Here is a 17,276-nt window from a genome sequence, read left to right on the forward strand (position 1 = left end):
TATGAACCCAAGCCAGGGAATGCCTCTTTGGAAACAGCCATCGCTCCCAAGGGGAGAGCGCACGCAGCACTGCTTAGAGCACACAGCAGGCTTCCCGCAGTGCTGGGCACCTGAACTGACGGGACACCTTCAAACAGCAACCCTGCCACCGCATGCCTGGAGAAGAAGATCTGGCTGGCCCTCAATGAATGGAAGTGAGGAACCCCCCCTTGTGCTAGACGTGCCCAGTCACAGCCTTGGCCAGCTTTGGCCTGTAATGGGCAACCGACGGTAACAGGGTGGGGCTTTGGACTTGTCCAGTGGCTATCCAGATTTCTGAGTCTGTTCCAGCCTGGGCCTTTAGCTCAAGCCATGACTGCACCTGATCTAGATCCCTCAGTCCTTTGGCCAGAGGATGCAGGCAGGGGCATTATTGCAAGTGGGCATTATCAGTTCCTCTAGGGAGGAGCAGAGGGTACCAGATGCCCAGTGAAGCCTCTTTTCTGGCAGGGTTCCTGGCCTCACAGAAGCACCATGCTGATGTAGATGCTAGGAGATGTAAAAGTGAGGTCCTGAGCATTCCTGGCCATCGGAGATCATCCCGGGGCCCTTTTCACAGGGTCAGGGGGCTGAGCTCTGGGGTCCTGGCCAAAGCCCACCTCCCCAAATTCCATATGGCAATTTCAGGTGGAGGTTGGATCACCCTTGGTTACCTGATGGGGCAGTGTTGCTGTGCTCCGTGAAACAGCTGTCCTGACTCACCCCAGAAGGGGCTGCATTTCAGGAGAGGGTGAAGTGATCCCTGGATAAGGTATGTGGGGACGAAAGGTGAGAAATGCTTGTAAAATAAGGGGACAGATTTATCCCTGGTGTAGTCATTGGCATTACATCGGGGATGAGTTGGACCCACCCTCACTGTCCGAACCCCGGCTGGATGAAGAGCAGTCAGTCATGCCCTTTGAGATCAGTACTTACTGCTGCTTCCACAGCTGCTTCCACAGCAGGGAGGGCAGTTCCTCATGGACTCTTAGGACATTAACCCCTCAGTGGCTGAAGTCTTTTAGCTACTAAATGACTGAAAGGTAGCGTCTGTCTGGGGGAAGGGTGTTTGTGAGGGGGCAACTGGGGAGGAGACACCCACCTCTGGGTCTAACAGTTTGGGCCAGATCCAGGCAGGGATAGTGCCCTGCACTCTGCCCCACACCCCGTCATGTTGCCCAGCCTCACTGTACAGCCCGTCCCTGGTCTGACATGGGCATTGTAGGCCCTTGCGTGGGGCCAGCTCCTGGAGCCATGTGAGGAAATCGGCTTTCATTAAAAACCAATAGGAAGATTCTGAGCCGCCTGGCTGGGAAGAAAAGCTTGAAAACATGACCTGGGTGCAACAATTTCGCCTGCATTTGCAGAGACCCTGAGATAATAGCTCTGAGAGCCCGAGGCATCTCAAGGGAGTGTTAACCCCCAGTCCTACTGCTCTGGGGGCCCAGCCAGCCTCACCCCAACAGCACGAGAAAAGCCCAGCCCCAGGCAGATACACCCCAATTGTGGGGGTAAATACTGCGGGTGCCCCCTGCCTCCTTAGGGGACAGGGGGTATGCCTGCTGCATCGCCCAAGGGGAGGGAGACTTGGGCTGCTCCTGGGGATATGGGAGACATACTGCTGCCCCAGCCTCTCTGGGGGAGGGGTGACCCCAATTGGAGGTGGGGATAATGGCATGAGGGTGTGGCTGTGCTCAAAGGAGGGCCTTGTCTCAGAGCAGCCTGCTCCCCACAGCCTGGTCCGATCCCCATCTCCCCACCTTGGCAGCCTCGTGCTGCTGATTTGTTAATCTGGAGGTATTTGCTTTAATCCTGATGTGTTTGGCTCTGCTCGCTGAATTCAATTAACCAGACCTGGCTAATGCACTCCGATTGCCTTAGATCCAAGCCCGTCTCCCCTCTCCCTGGACCCAGCACTGTCCTTGCACAGCGGCCAAATCCACATCACCTCATTTATGATTTAGACACAATTCCGTGGACAGGCGGGGCCTGCAGCTTTGGTCTCCATGCCAGGGGAGCCAGTACCAAGTAACTGGGCCCCTCTGGGTGGACAGCCAAATTTTGGTATCGATTTCCTGGGGCTTACAGTCAGTCTCCATGGCACATCCAGCCCCAGGCTTCCCCGGGGCAATGCCAGTGACAGTGCCAATGCAGTGGTGGTTGTGGTGCCGTGTTAGTATGCAGTGAGACTGCTCCTCTGCCCACAGGTGGTAAGAATGATTGGACTGACTCCCTAGTAATAACAGAAACAGCATGCATGTGCCCCTGACAAGTGAAGGTGATGATAAGAGACCCAGCATGAGGGACAGATATATTGGAGCCTCTTTGGTGCCCCCTAACCAGGGCCCTTGCTGACCCCTCCCTGGCGAGGAGCGCAGGACTCACCCTTGTTAGGCCTCCAACCCTTGGGAGTCTGCAGGTGGCCAGTAAAGAGATTTGTTTGCTGCGCCCCAGCCCAGCAAGTTCTCCAGGGCGTGGCGGGGTCAAGCCGGGCTCTGTGTGGCTCCTGCAGCATCCCCAGGGTGAGATCCTGCTGCCCAGTCCTGCCCTCGCCCCGGCAGCGTCAGTGGACGGTGCAGTGGGGGAGCTGAGCGCAGAGCGGGACTCTGCTGGTGAACTGGGGTGATGAGGGCCGAGCTGGAAGAGGGCAGTGCTAGCTCTTCAGGGCACGAAAGAGGCTCAGGAGACGCACCGGGGCGGATGTGCTCAGGGGAGGCCATTATCCAGGATCACTGCAGAGCAGTGGGAATCTGCAGTCTGCTGGCCGGGGTTTCGCTGAGGACTGGCTATGGCACACCTGCCTGCGTACATTAGTCGCCCCTCTCCGTGCTGCCATGTGCCCTTCGCTGCAGCTGGGGAGAGGCGCCATGTCAACTCCGTGCTGGGTTTGCCATCTGGGCAGGAGCTCTGGCTCGGCGTCTGTGCAATAACTGCCTTCTCTCCCCTCCCCAGGCTGCGCCTTCCTCACATACTGTGCCCGGGACTCTGCTCTGAAAGCCCAGAGTGCTCTGCATGAGCAGAAGACGTTACCTGGGGTAAGTGACACCAGCTCGTTCTTTGGGGAATCGGGAATTGCCGGTGGGGCAGAGTCTGCAGCCCGACGTGGGTGGGTGGCATCTGGGCAAACCTTAGTTCACTACTTGGCATATGGGATCTGGATCGTTTGTCAGAGTAGAGTGAGTTCAAGCCAAATCCTCAGTGCTGTGCCCTGCGAAATCCCGTTTACTCCAGCTGGGGAGCTGGCCCCGTGCAGCTGCAGCTGTTTCAGGGCTACGAATTCTGCGCTGGCTGAGGCATCACTGGGGTTATTTTTTGGTTAATTTCCTTCATTCACCGAGGCCTGCCGTAAGCCCCCTGGGTTTTCTCTCTGTTTGGAAACATCTCTCCTACTCTCACATACTGGTAACCGAGCAGCACCCCAGTGGCAGCCAGGCTGCTAGCCCCAGGGCCAATGTCGCAGGGGGAGGGCAGAATCCAGATCCCCAGGTATGTGGGGTTGCATCCAGGTTTAGTGCATCTCCTCTGCCTCCCTGAACTGAATCCGCTTGTGAGGAGAGAACAGATCTGGGAGCAAGTGGGATACGGGCCTTTGGCCATTTGCTATCGTAAATTCTACATTAGCTCCTTCCCTGGTAGCTTCAGCCTCCGATGCACCTGAGAAGTGCTCGGGCTGTTATGTAATTTTCCTTCCTGTGTGTGTCAGGGGAGATTCATCCCACCAGGGCCCAATCCAGAATGCAAGAAAACCTGGATTTCAGCTTGTAGGAGTCCAGTGGCTGCTTCTGCATGGGATCCTTCTTATTTACAGAGAAGGGGAGATTCAGCCCCTGGGCAGGGGGCCAGCACGAGGCCAAAGCTCTGCTCACGTCTGACTGATGCCTTGGCCCCCTGCCCAGCAGTGAATCTCTCCCAGAGGTGTAAAGATGCCTGGAAATCCAGGTGTGAATATGAACTACCAAAGCAAAATAACACTGCTGATTTGAAATGGACTGAGGGGGTAGGACAGCATGCCCCTTGGGGCAGCTCTTGCCTCCCTGTGGTCACATTCTCTGCTCAGCCTGGCCCTGGGGGCCTTTGCTCACTTGTGGGGAGAGAAGGGGATAAGATACAGTGATCAGGTGTTTTGGCTGGGACCCAGTGAGGCAGGTTTGGTGGGAACAGGAGGTCCAGTTCCACTCAGCCTAGCCCATTCCCAAGGCCCTCAGGCTGTGATGGTGGGAAGACCAAGCTGGCGGAGTTGCGGAGGAGAGCAGAGAATCTGTGCGTGTAGCACCGCGCTCCCGGTTGGGTTGTCGGCGGTGGGCGTCAGACCTGGGATGGCAGGCAGGCATCTCTTAGCTAAGGCTGTAGCATCTTCACCAACCTGTACCTGTGACTGGGCCACCACGCAGGGAGGACAGAGCATGACGCAGAACGGATCACACATGGTGCGCATGCCTGTTGCTTTGGTACCAATCCATGAGTCAGAAGTGGCTGATGATTTTAGGGGAGCAGCCCTGAGAAACCTGAAAGCGTACTGGTTCCAGGCAGTGCTGAGCAGCCACCCTCATAGTCTAACCCCGGTCAGGGATCTCGGCTTGGGCACCCAAAATCACACGTCACATTTGCAAATCTTGGCCGGGGTGACTGGGCCAAGACTTGGGGGATGTGTGGCAGAGCCAGGAGTTGGATTCTGCTCTCCTAAGTCCCCGTCTGGATCCCCAGCCGGAGCCACAGCAGAAGGCACTGCGGCTCTCCTGAGAAAGGCTGTTCTCCTGAGCTCTCCAGCCCAAGGCAGTGCGGGTGCGTTCAGCGCAGGCGGCATCTGAACATAGGCATGCTCACGTGAACCTTCTACCTCGCTACATGCAAAGTGTCCAGCCCGGGCAGAGATGGGGGCTGTCACAAGGATCTCGCTCCACCTTGTCAGGCTTTGGTTGGGGTTAAGAGGATTCATTCTGAGGGCAGCTAAGAGGGGTACAGGGATGCATGAGATAACACAGGGGCAGGAATAACAGCAGCTTGCTCCCCTATGCTGCCTTCCTTCTGAGGACTCGCAGAGCTCTACAGACATGAATGGTTAAGCTTTGCCCCCTCCCCCACAATGGGTTAGGCCTTGTCCCCATTGTACAGATGGGGGAACTGAGGCACACAGCAGGCTTGTGAGTTGCTCCCATAGGAAGTCAATGGAAGAGCTGGGAATAGCAGCTGGGTCTCCTTACCGCTCTGCCCCATCAGTCTTGTGCCTCGTTAACGTGTGTTAAACATGAGTACAGACTGTAGAGAAGACAAGCTCATAATGAACAGCCCAGTGTCCATATGTTCTCTCTAGTGTGCCAGTGCAGCCAGTAGATGGCAGTGTTGCAATCAGCCGTGCTCAACTGTGTGTCATAGCCTCAGTATTGCGAAGAGATTCATATGTAGTTCACGTGGTGGTGGTAGGGAAGGGATGCTTTTGGAACAGAGGGTTCATAGTTCAGCTGTTGAGTGAGTTCGGAGCAGCTGTGGTGTCTGAGTACTCATGGTGAATGTAGCTTCTTTATGTTGTTGCACTGTGCTCAGCAGTAACAAATATTGGGGTCTTGCAGGTTGGCTTTTCATCACAGGAGAAATGATGGGGCGGAGTCTGGGTGTATTCCTAGTACAGCTTGTTTTTTACACATCACGCAGCAATCCTGGAAGAGAGGTGGTCCCATGCCGCATGCAGGCAGTCCCCTCTCTGCAATCGTGGCCCAAACTCCAATGCCCAGTGCCCAGGGGACAGCTCAGCAGCAAGAATTAACTCTGGTTAAAGAGCTCAAGGCACAGAGCAAACTCCTATGCCATTTGCCACAGCTCCCCAAAACAGAAACTACATCACAAAACTAACAGCGATGCAGCATTTCTTCCAAGACTGCTTGCCTGCTTAGAAAAACCTTGTCAGTTCACCACCCAGTGACCCCTTCCACAGCGACATGTAATACATGGCTCTGTCACCAGGGGTATCTTCTTTCTTCCCTGACGGTGTTAAGTGTTTATGCTTATCACATACTCCTCTCCCTGTCCCCTGCATCCGAGATCACTAAAGGTATTATCCATCCATGCTATCCTTTCCATCTCCGCTCAGTAGACTACCTGGAGTGCAATGCTATAAACACTCATTAGCTCTCTGGCCTTGTGCAAGTCACACAATTGATCCGTGCCTCAGTTTCCCCATCTGTAAAACAGAGGGGGGGGGACTCCCTGATGGGAGAGTGGTGAGGTTTTGTTAGTGACTGTTTGCAAAGTGCTGGGAGATTCTCGCATGCTGGTAAGTGCATGGTTAAAATGACTGTCCCCAAGGTATTTTCCATTGTGAACTCTTTGCGTGTTGGGGAGTCTGCCTCGCTGGCTATAAGTTGCCTAGTATAACAGGAGCTGTGGGCACTCTGGGAATATTGATATTAAATAATAAGGATAGGAGCAGTTGGCTTGTGGCTAGAGCTGTGGGGGGAGAAATGTCCATGAATGGGACTTTTGGTAGTGACTTAGCTAGAGGGCCAAGTCACTGCAGCAAGTCACCTCTGTGGCAGGAGGAGGGCAAAGGTAACTGTGGGGATACTGAGGCAGATCCCTGTAATGCTGGGTCTTGCTGCAAGGGGGCACTCTAAGTCAGTGAGGCTGTACCCCACAGTTATAATTAGTGACAACAATAATTTTGGAAAGGAGATAAGACCTTATGTGTCAGGGCTTAACCAAACTATTAGGGATCACGGTGAGACCTTGGGGGGTGGGGTGGGGTGAGTTTATCGCACATCTGCCTGCTGTGGGGGTTTTTGCACCTTCCTCTGAGCTGCTGGTGCTGGTTACTGCCAGAGACAGGATATGGGCTAGATGGGCTTGGGTCCAGTCCAGTTGGGCAGGTCCTGTGTTCACAGGAGCACCCAGTTTTTAACAAACTTCGGAGAACTCTGTCCGGACTTGTCATCCAGAAGGTTTGTAGCAGAAACCAGATTCTGGGAGCTCCCCTCCTCCTATCAGAGAAGAGAAACACCAAGTCTCCTCCACCTCCAATCAGAACACCTGGAGTTTCACATGCTGACAAGGAACAAACCAAAGAGTGCTTGTGGATAGGAATTATTTCAAATAATGCCTCAATTGGAGGAAAGCCAGGGTGGCTCCGGGAGCACAAAACCCGATGGCATGAGTTGAGGAAAGGATCTGTTCTAAATGATCCAGCTACAGCACCTGGGCCTGTCAGCAAGAAAGTCAGAGCTGGGCTCTCATTGGCCACCTGCCGAAAGTGGATTCTGGCTCAATTCCCTGATTAGGGACTGATCATAGCTTCACAGGTCCTGCACTGTACTAAGGGCTTGAGCCCATTCCGCTATTATTAGTGACAAAACTCCCACTGACTGCAATGCAAGAATCAAGCCTTCAGTGTCTTCTGGGAGCTTCTGAGCATCCTCAGCCCCCCTTGACTCCAGCAAAGATCAGAATGCTAAGCACCTCACAGAATCAAACCCCGAAGCCCCAGTCCCTTAACTTTATGCACATGCTTGAGTCCTTCCCTATTGAGCAAAGCTCTTAACCACAGGCTTAAATCCCACTGATTTGATGGGACGTAAGCTCACGCTTATAGCTAAGCACATGCATCAGTGTTTCACTGAATTGGGGCCTTGATGAGGAAACAAGCAGGAGACTGAGGCTCTGCCTCCACTAGAAATGGTCCAGCTGCACGGTTGTGTTGGAGACACGACTGGGATGGAAGGGGTAATTAATCCAACTCTCCGAGAGGCGGTAGCTGAGTCAATGGAAGAATTCTGCCATCAGCCTAGCAATATCCAAACCAGGGTTTAGGCGGGCTTAATCACATCGCGTAGGGCATGAAATGAACTTTGCAGTGTATACCAGCCCACAGCAGACGTATATATAACAATGGAGAGTGTAAAGGAGGCCAGTTCAGTTCCTGCGTATCATGCCCATGATACAGTGACTTGGGGATTGTCGCTGAAATGCAAAGGCAATGTGTTTGTAAAGCACTGTGGTTAGTAGTAGCCATTTGCTTACCACCTCACCCGGACAGAAACACGTCTTTGACAAATTTCTGTCACAACCTTTTCTTTGATGAAAAACGTCTCTTCAATGGAATAGAAGTTTCTTTTTTCAGCAAAGTTTTTTTTGGGGGGGGGGGGTTAATTAAAAAAAAAAGTTGGTTTTCAGTTTTTCAGTGAAAACTGGAAAATTTTCATGAAAATTTTCAGGAAAAAATGTTGAGGGTTTTTTTTCCGCTCCAAAATTTTCCCAGAAAATCAAATCCCTCTCTTTCTCAGCTCGACTTCTGACGCAGTGTTGAATCGACTTCTGGAACTCATTGCTGCAGGATGTGACTGAGGCAGCTAGCTGAGTTTAACCAAGTTAGGCACCTAGGAACAAGAGACTCTACAGTGACAATAGCCAGGATAAAAAGGACAAGTTCTCTCTAGACAGCACCATGCTTCAGGGAAACAGCTGCTCTCCAGCAGGGGTCAGGTGCAGAGCAGAGGTCATATGACTTCTTTGGAAGCAGTGAGCAGAGGCAGGTGAGCAGACTGGATGGTTTGTCCAGTATTGCAGGCTGTGAGCTGGATCCTGCCAGGTGCTGAGCCCCGCCATTTCCACTCATTCCAGAGTGTGTTTGTTAGCCAGAAGCCTGCTCTTGGGATCAGCAGTTTGGGAGGTCATTGCAGACCTGGTGAAATGAGCTAGTGAAATGAGCCTGCACAATTGCTTCTCCTCTCCACTGGCTGCTCTAAGACCCCACCTGGGGCAGAAGAACCCCTGGGAGCGAGTCAAGGGGCAGGATCCCAGCCATTGAATCGAGAGTGAGGGGGCCATTCCAGGCAGAGAACTGAACCAAGTGCAGGAGGGAAAGCTACAGTGACGGACACTGCCTAATTTAATTGTTCCGGATTTTGTTAGATCCTCCTCATTTCACCTGTGGCTTGCTCTGCTGCTCCCTGTCTGTCTCTCTGCTCTGCAGGTGGAAGAAGAGTGGTGAAGGACTCAGGAGTCACTTTCTCTGGGACAGTTAAACTGTATCTGTAATTCTACTGCTTTGGCCAAGCCCTGAGCCTTTCCTGGCATGGGCGTGCTTGGCTTACATCAGAGGAAGGCATTTTGAGCCAGGGCTGAAGGCAGCTGGGTAGGGCGGGGAGGACAGTAGAGCATCAGCCATGCAGATGGATCCATGAAGGCCCGGCTGTGTGATGGGTTTGGATTCAGACTGGGTCTCGGCCCGAGCGCGTTGGAGCGCGGGAAGCAGCCCTTGATGGACTGTGGGAGATCTGGGGAACTCTGCAATGAGGCTGGCCAGTTGCACTTTGGGAACCTCCTGGGGAAGGTGTTAATTGCTCTGGGCCTTGGTTCGGTTCTTCGTACCCTCTCCTCTCAGCGTGGGAAGGAAGGGGCAGGGGAGATGGTAAGAGACAAGAGCAATGAGAGTGAGTGTCTGGGATGGGACTGGGGAGGTGAAGGGGGTCGGGGCTAGGAACCAGGGACTGGGAGTAGGTCTGAACTGCTGCCCTCTGGAAGGGATCTGAGCGCCCTCTAGGGGCAGCGCTAATCGCACCACTGCTGCGTTCAGGGGATGCCCGGTGGATGGTACCACCTTGATCCTCAGCCAGGTGGGGCAAGTGTCTGTGGAGAGTGGCAGAGCAGTTTGGAGCATTGTGAGCAGTGCCCCCAGGCCTCTACCCCACTTAGGCACCTTCTCCTCGGGGTGCAGGCTGCCAGCACAGAGCCCATCGGCCAACCTCAGGCAGGGCTTCCAGCTCCCCTCCCACACCTCTCTGTCCCTTCTCCCTCCCCCAGTCCCTGCCGGGGCTTCTAGATTTCAGTTCCCAAGGGCCAGATTCTGAACCAGGCGCTGGATTGGGCCATGCTGGAGGATCAGTGAGCCCAGGAGGGCGATGGAACTGACAGGATAGTGGGGTGAGAAGTAGGGAGAGGCAAATCCTCTTGAGTGACCTTTGACTTCCCTAATGGATATTCAGGGAGGCCCAGCTATTCCCTTGCTCCCCCCACCCCCCTCCACTCTTCTCTGCTGTATCCGGCCACTGGGGGGCAGGTGAATAGGCAAGACTTTATGCCATCCCTTCAGGCTCTTCAATGGCAGCTGGCTGGCCTGCTGCCCTTTCTTGTTCTCACCCAAGGTACAGTCCCACCCCTCCCATTCTTCAGCCTGGGGACCCCAAAATGTTCCTCTGAGACCCAATATAGCTGCAGTTAGCCCTGCCCAGCTTCCAAGTGCATTGCAGTATAGTGCTGGGAAACCTCCTATCACGTGGGGCATCTCCGTGTGCCCAAACTTATCCCATGGTAAGTGATCACATGGAAACATGCATCCCATGGGAAGAGACCACATGGAAACACGCATCTCACGGCAAGTGATCACACGGAAACACACATCTCATGGGAAGTGACTGCATGCAAACACGGATCAGGCAAAAAAAGCATATGCAAACATGAGTCACATGGGAAATGATCATACACAAATACTACTCATTTCTCCCCAGCAGCACAGCGCCCCCTAGCACCAGGTCCATGAGGCCAGGGCCACTTATTGGCATGCCACCAGCACTCCCAGAATCTGGGTGAGCTATGGAGTCTCTGGCCCAAGTGTCAACCCAACCTGCTGCATCTTAGCTTGGGAAGTGGGCTAAGAACCCAGCCCGAGGGGGCAGAGCTGCAAACACTCAGCTCTGTGGACTCCAGCGAGGTCAATCCCACGCGGCAGGTGAGAGCTTCGCTCCCCGCAGCTCCTAATCTGCGTGGGTCTTGCCAGCTTAGCCCTACATCCTGCTTGAAGAGAGGCTGCATGGAGAGCTATTGACCTGCTGTTTTAATTGCCTGACATTCTGTTTAGTAAACCCTAATTACTGCAGCCAGGAGTTAAATGGGAGGCTGTTAAACGGGGATTGACAGCTGGGGCCGGGGACCTAATTACAGACGTTCCTCGTGCCCAGCACGAGTGTGCACTGTTGCTGTTGCCTTGGAAACACACAGGCCCCACATGCCGTGTGGGAAGGAAATTGCAGGCCTCAGACAGCCAGGCCTGGTGGGCGCTTGTTCTTTAAGTCTGTGTGGGCAGGTGTTTGCTTGATGCTGCTAGGCGAGGGCAGCGCCCGGGGGGATCATTAGCGTGAGGGGCGCATGTCGGGAGCGTGAGGCCCGTGTCACTGCTGCAGCAACTTTGGGGGGCTCAGACCAGATGGAAGTGGTGTTCCCCGATGAAATGCCCAGAGGGGAAGGCAGGGCTAGCGGTGAGCAGGGTGCTGGCGCTTGACGCAGTCAGTGCTCCATGCCCGCTGTAAGGGCTCGTGACGATATCCAGCCCCAGCTGTAGCCCAGCTGCGATGCCAGGGATGGAACGGAGGATATGGCAGCAAAACTGGCTGGAACGCACACTGTATGGCGGGGGCGCCGGACACTGCTGTGCTGGGAGACAAGCGCAGGAGGACGGGAGATTAGAGTGCTGCTTGGTTGTCAGCCCTGGAGCAGGTGCTGTGTGGCAAGAAGCAGTAGACCCTGCTTCACGCCTGACCTGGAAGGACTGTCTGTGAGGCTGGGAGGGAAGTTTGGCCTCCTATAAACTGTTCCATCCTTGGTTTCTCAGCTGGGGCTGCCATGGGGAGCAGAGGCTGAGAGCCACCAACTCATCGGCTGTGAGGGGCCCCCAAGAGCTGTCAGAGGGGGTGATTCTGAGCCATTCTGCAGCTGAGCTGCAGAGTTGGGTTCCTGTGGAGAAAGGCTCCACTGCTATTCCACTGGCACACAGGGTACGTCTCTACTGCAAAAAGCACCGGCGACAGCGACTCTCTGACCCGGGCCTACAGAGTTGGGCTGACAATCTGGTGCTAAAAATTCCCACTCAGGCTCTGACACCGGGCCAGGGGGTTGGTCTCTGAGCCCGACTGGGAACATCTGCACAGCGCATCTTAGCGCCATAATGCGAGCCCAGCGAGCCTGAGCCTGAAGACCTGCCTGTTACTCACTGCTGCGGGAATGGTGTTTGCAGTGTAGATGAACCCACAGAGGTGCCAGCTCAGATCATGGCTGAGCACTGGATAGACACACAGACAGAGTGTAACAGCATTGCTTGGAACTGGCTAGCCCTGTTCAGTAAGCCCTGTTTGTGCCATAATTAGCTGCCTCCCAGGCTCAGGGGCAGGACTGGTGGAGGTGGGTGACAGCCTGAAACACCTGGGCCTCAGCGAAGGGCAGAGAACCCAACTTAGAGAAGGACCCACAGGAAGCAGGTTGGGTTCCTGTTGAAGGCCCAGGAAGGACTCTGGGGAAGCAGTCTAGGAGTCAGTGCCCTACCCCAGGGAGGAGATTCAAAAGTAACCCAAAGGGGCTGGGAATGGAGCCCAGAGGGCATGCTGTAGGCAGCCCAAGCAGGGTGGAAAAACCTCATTACCATGGAAGGGGATCGAACTCTGTAGGGGCTGCACCCTGTGAATCTCTGGGAGAGACAGAAAATCCTGCTGAGGGGAAACTGAGGCAGGGTGTGCCTGCAGCCCCATGCTCAGCCAGCAGGGGGTGTTACAGGGCAGTATACCCTGTGACACAGCAGCTGCCCCAAAGAGCTTACAGTCTAAACATACAGACATGGCAGGAAGTATCACTGTCCCCAGCTTCCAGAGGGGGAAACTGAGGCACAGAGAGACTAAGTCACTTGCTCAGGGGAGCCTGTAGTAGAGCAAAGAATTGAATCCTGGTCGCCTGAGAGCTGGGCAGTGCCTCAATCCCTCTTCCAGCTCCCATTAGCCAGAGGGAGCAGGTATTTGTCAGTAATCCAAGCCAGGCAGCATCCCGATTTTGATTTGTGTGGCATAGGCTGGGAAGGGTGTCTGAGCTCAGCTGCTGCAACAGGGATCGAGGCACGTACGTGTGCCAGGTGCGCCGACCTTTCACAGCTGGTCACCTTTCAGGCTGAAATGTTCTAGCTTTCGCAGAGCTTGGTGAAAATGGCACTGCTGCTGCTTTGAGTCAAAGGTTGAACAGAAAAATTCCTCTCCCTTTTGTTTTAAAGGTGGGGAGGGGAGAACCCCCTTGCCATCCTTTGCTGGGTTAGCTAGGGGACCCCTGGGACTTGTGCTGGCTTGCTCCAGGATGATTTCTCTATGTCAGGCAGCACCAAGAGGATTTCACAGGCTGGGAACGGGGGAAACTGGTTAGCAAACCTGCTCTTATAGGTTCCAGGGTCAGCAGGGACCATTGTGATCATCTGGTCTGACCACCTGCACAGCACGGGCCAGAGGCCTTCCCTGAATTAACCCCTGCTTGAGCTAGAGACGATCTTTTAGAAAAACATCCAAATCTGGATTTGAAAATTGCCCGTGATGGAGAATCCACCCAAGCCTTGGTCAGTTATCCCAGTGGTTAATCACCCTCCCTGTTAAACATTCATGCCTAACTTCGAATCTGAATTTGTCTAGCTTCAGCTTGAATCTTGTTATGCCTTTGTCTGCTAGATTGAAGAGCCCATTGTCAAATTTTTGTTCCCCACATAGATACTTACAGACTGTGATCAAGTCATCCCTTAACCTTCTGTTGGTTAAGTGAATTAGTCAGAGCTCCTTGAGTCTCTCACTGTAAGGCAGGTTTTCCAGCCTTTCTCTGCTGAGTACCCCACGCCCTGAGCTCAGAAAGCTGGCCTGAATCTACCCTGCAGTTCCACTTTAAATGAGCCTCTTCCAGACTCTGTCAAAATGGCTGCCTGTACTCCACCGTTTTGATTGTGGTTTTTAACAGGGGCAGCTGAGCCCTGACAAACTCCGTGCCTGGGTGGGTTTGCAGTATTGTGCATATTCCCTTTAAGTGTGGGTGTCTGGAATGAGCATGTGCGAAGTGAGGATGATGGCAGAGCAGCCCGGAGGTCCACTGTCACAGCCACCGGTCTGGGTGTAGCAGCACCGTGCTCTGGGGATGCACTTAGCAATGCAGAAATAAAGGTAGGGATTAAAGATTCTTTCTGGGGTGAGCTCAGAGCACGCAGCTCTCTGGAGATGTCTGCAGATGCCGGCAACTGGAGATCGGCTGGGAAGCTGGGGACTAGCAGGGCTGCGCTTTCATTCTTTACACGTCTGTGCAGATTAGGTTTCATGCCCTCTTTTTGATAAGCAAACCAGGGGATCTAAACCCTGCAGTGGTCCTCCCTTTAGCAGGTCCCGGCTGTTTGAGGAAATATACTGTGGATTGGTGTCCGGAAACTGCCTCCGGACCAGAGCTCCCGGTCTCTGATTAGATCCCTCTCCTATATTATGTTTCCCTTTCGTGTGTGTGCCCTGGTGGACTGGCCCTTCAGCAGGGGTGCCCAGGGACCAGCGCTGGCTATCAATTGCTGCTCAGCATCTGGCGGGCAGGGTGTGAAGTGGGGTCCTTTCACAGGGCGAGTTTATTCCATGGGTTCTGCTCCTCCTCTCCTCCCCAGCGCTCCCACTGAGTCTCGCAGGCCTGATCCACCCCCACCCCCTGACCTGATCCAAAACCCACCAGAGTCTATGCAGAACTGGTTCTTGACCTCAATGGGCCCGAGCGCCTCAGAGCTGAGAGGGATTAAGCGCAGCTGTAAGAATCAGGGGGCGGTGCTGCATCTCGGTCCATGTATTCCAGCATCAGCAGGGCAAATAGAGACAAAGGGGGCCCCTGCATACACACAGGTGTGGACTGTGGGGACCGGCTCCCAGCATGCAGTGCTCCTTCGTGGGCTGGGCGGCAGCCCTGCGGAGAGGGCGCCGTGCCCAGAGTTAGCTAGGGCAGAGAGGGGTTGCTGGACAGAAGTCAGGCATTCAGCCACAGGGTCCAAGAGGCTCCCCAGCTGGGCAGCAGGCTAGCCCCACCACAGAGCCAGCTGTGGGGGTCGGGGCACTTGCCTTGGGTGCGCAGATCTGGAACACGAGGATCTGATGTAGTTATTCCTGATTTACACCAGTGTGTTGGGGGGGGAATCTAGCCCTGCACCATGCTTTGGGGTGGGGGTATACAACAGCTCTCTCACTCACACACACACGTGTACACAACTGCACACACTGAAACCCACAAGGCTGGCTAGATGCAGGGCCACTAGTTAGCCATACTGGGCTGCACCCCTGATTCTTGCATCTTCTCCTGTCCCCACCCCTCCAGCTCTGAATTTCACTCTTCCTGATCTGGGGGCTGGCCCCCTTCTGCCAGCTATGCTCCCACCCACAGCAGGTAGGCGGGGGTGTCCCTTTACAAACTAGCTCCCCCATCCGGGGTGTCCCTGCATGGCTGCTGTTGGATCCCTGCAGACTGGCCCCGCTGGCTGAGTGCGGGGAGAAGCTGGGCTGGGGAGGGAGCTGGAAGGAATGAATGGTTCCCATGCCATCTCCTGCTCTGGCAGAGTGGGGAGGTGAAACAGGCCTGAGCAGCTTCCCCGGCCCCTGTTGTCTCTGGGTTTGGTTTAGCAGCCTGCTGCTTGCTTGGGAGCGGGATAACAGGGTGGGGAGGTTGCTGGAGTGTTTTTCCCCAGGGTGGGGGTTCTTGGGCCACTTGGGAGAGGGAGCTGTGACATGCTGCCAGTGTCCTGGAGATTCAGATGAACAAGAGGGAATGACATTAACCCAGACTGAATTCGGGTTAAGCCCTTTGGGGCCCAGTGCAGTCATGTCTGAGTTACGTGGCATTGCATGCACCTTCGCTAGTCAGGAGCTGGGAGGCTTGTGAACATCTGTCATCAGCCTGGGAGGCCACCCCCGGGGGAGATTTGCATAGGCTGGGTCAAACTGGGCTCTCCAGAGACCATCAGGCAAAGTAAACTCTGGTTGTTCATCCAAAAGACTTTGAACAGGCTCAGGGCCTTCTTCCGGGCCCAGCGAAGGAACAGGACTGCTGGCCCACAGAGGGCCCCAATCCTGAGGGGCGGGATGGAGGGACTGGGCCTGCCATGGTCAGGTGATCCCGGTGAGCTTATCAGCATGTGTGTAGGTTCTTGTGGTGTTTCTCCGATGCTTTCTACCTGAAGTGGGCCGGCTGAGAGTGGAAGCTTTTACCTCTCCAGAAGTCTCTGAGGAGAAGCAGGCCAGTCTCTCTGGGCAGCCTGTCTGTGCTAGGAATACACAGTGAAGGCAGGGGACTATGCAGCCTGGAAATACCCCGCTCAGAAGGGAGTGAGGCGCAGATCTGCACCCAGCAGCCAGGGAGCTGGGCGCCTGAGGGTGGGTATGGACCACTGCCAGAAGATACAGGTGCCCTGAGCTGTGACGGCAGGCACCAGGTGCCATGATTTCATAGAGTAAGCGCCACCCCCCTGTGGGCTTTAGACACGCCCAGGCCCCATCCCCTGCCTTACACCGTCCCTCAGAGTGCATTGCCCGGCTCGCCGTTGCTAAGGAAGATGCTGTAGGACGGTGCTTCGGTTGCTAAGGCTGCCTGTGCCAATGGCCTCCAGCGCTGTGCTCCTCCCAGTGCCCTGAGTGACCAGTCGCGATCCCCAGCAGGCTGCAGAGCAGGTGCCCATGGCACGTGGGCTCCCACTCATTTCACCCGCTCGCAGTCATTGCTTGGGGTAATGAGGCAGCACCGGGGAGTGCTTAGAGGAGGGTGCTGCGGGCCGGGAGACTTGGGTTCTGCTCCTGACACTACCTGTGTCACCCGTGGCCAGTTGCGGCCCCTCTCTGGCCTCGTTTTCCCCATGTGTGCAGTTGGGGGATGCTGCGGCTCACGCTGGGTTCTGGGAGGAAAGGCATGGTGTAAGTGATGGATATAAGGGCCATCAGCAGAAAGAGGGACCAGGGGGTCACGCTGGGGGGTGAGGTTGAACAAAGGAGGCTGAATAGTGAGAGGCATGTTCCTGACCGGGCGCTCTGGGAAGAGGGAGCTCACTTGGCTCAGTCCAGAGTGGAAGGCCCATCGGCAGGTGGTGTGCCACGGACAGCCCTGTCCTCTCCCAATGGGGCAGGCTGGGGGCCCCAAGAACAGGCCATTTCCCTCTGCCAGGTCTGTGACTGAGAGAGGGTTCCGCAGAGGGAAGGGGCCCTCCTGTGGCTCCAGCAGCCACCCCACAGAGCCTGTGGCAAGGGCGGCCTCAGGCAGGACCACGGAGGCAGCTGCCTAGGGAGCTATGTATAAGGGGGCTGGCTGTGGGATTGCTCACTAACAGGCACGCCCTGACCCCTGCCTCTGCCCACCCGCACCGCCCCTCCCAAGCAGGGCTGGCTCCAGGCACTAGCTTTCCAAGCAGGTGCTTGGGGCGGCATTGAGCATGGGGTGGCAGTCCGTGTCCCACGGTGGCAATTCGGCGGCAGCCCCCCTGC

The 17,276-nt window shown here is 55.2% G+C and overlaps 1 protein-coding gene across 11 annotated transcripts in view; it reads left to right on the top strand.

Moving 5' to 3' along the window:
• The window catches only part of CELF6 (CUGBP Elav-like family member 6), a 220,748-nt gene that overhangs the window by 16,729 nt on the left and 186,743 nt on the right, over positions 1 to 17,276 (top strand). For all 11 annotated transcript variants that reach the window (XR_012641251.1, XM_074965888.1, XM_074965892.1 and 8 more), the window contains exon 2: positions 2,971 to 3,053. Coding sequence is in view for 10 of the 11 variants with exons in the window: in XM_074965888.1 (XP_074821989.1) it covers positions 2,971 to 3,053 (83 nt within the window). In the remaining variant the exon portion in view is untranslated. The remainder of the gene's footprint in view (positions 1 to 2,970; positions 3,054 to 17,276) is intronic.

This window comes from Natator depressus, chromosome 10 (assembly GCF_965152275.1).
Source record: "Natator depressus isolate rNatDep1 chromosome 10, rNatDep2.hap1, whole genome shotgun sequence".
In the NCBI taxonomy this organism is placed as follows: Eukaryota; Metazoa; Chordata; order Testudines; family Cheloniidae; genus Natator; species Natator depressus.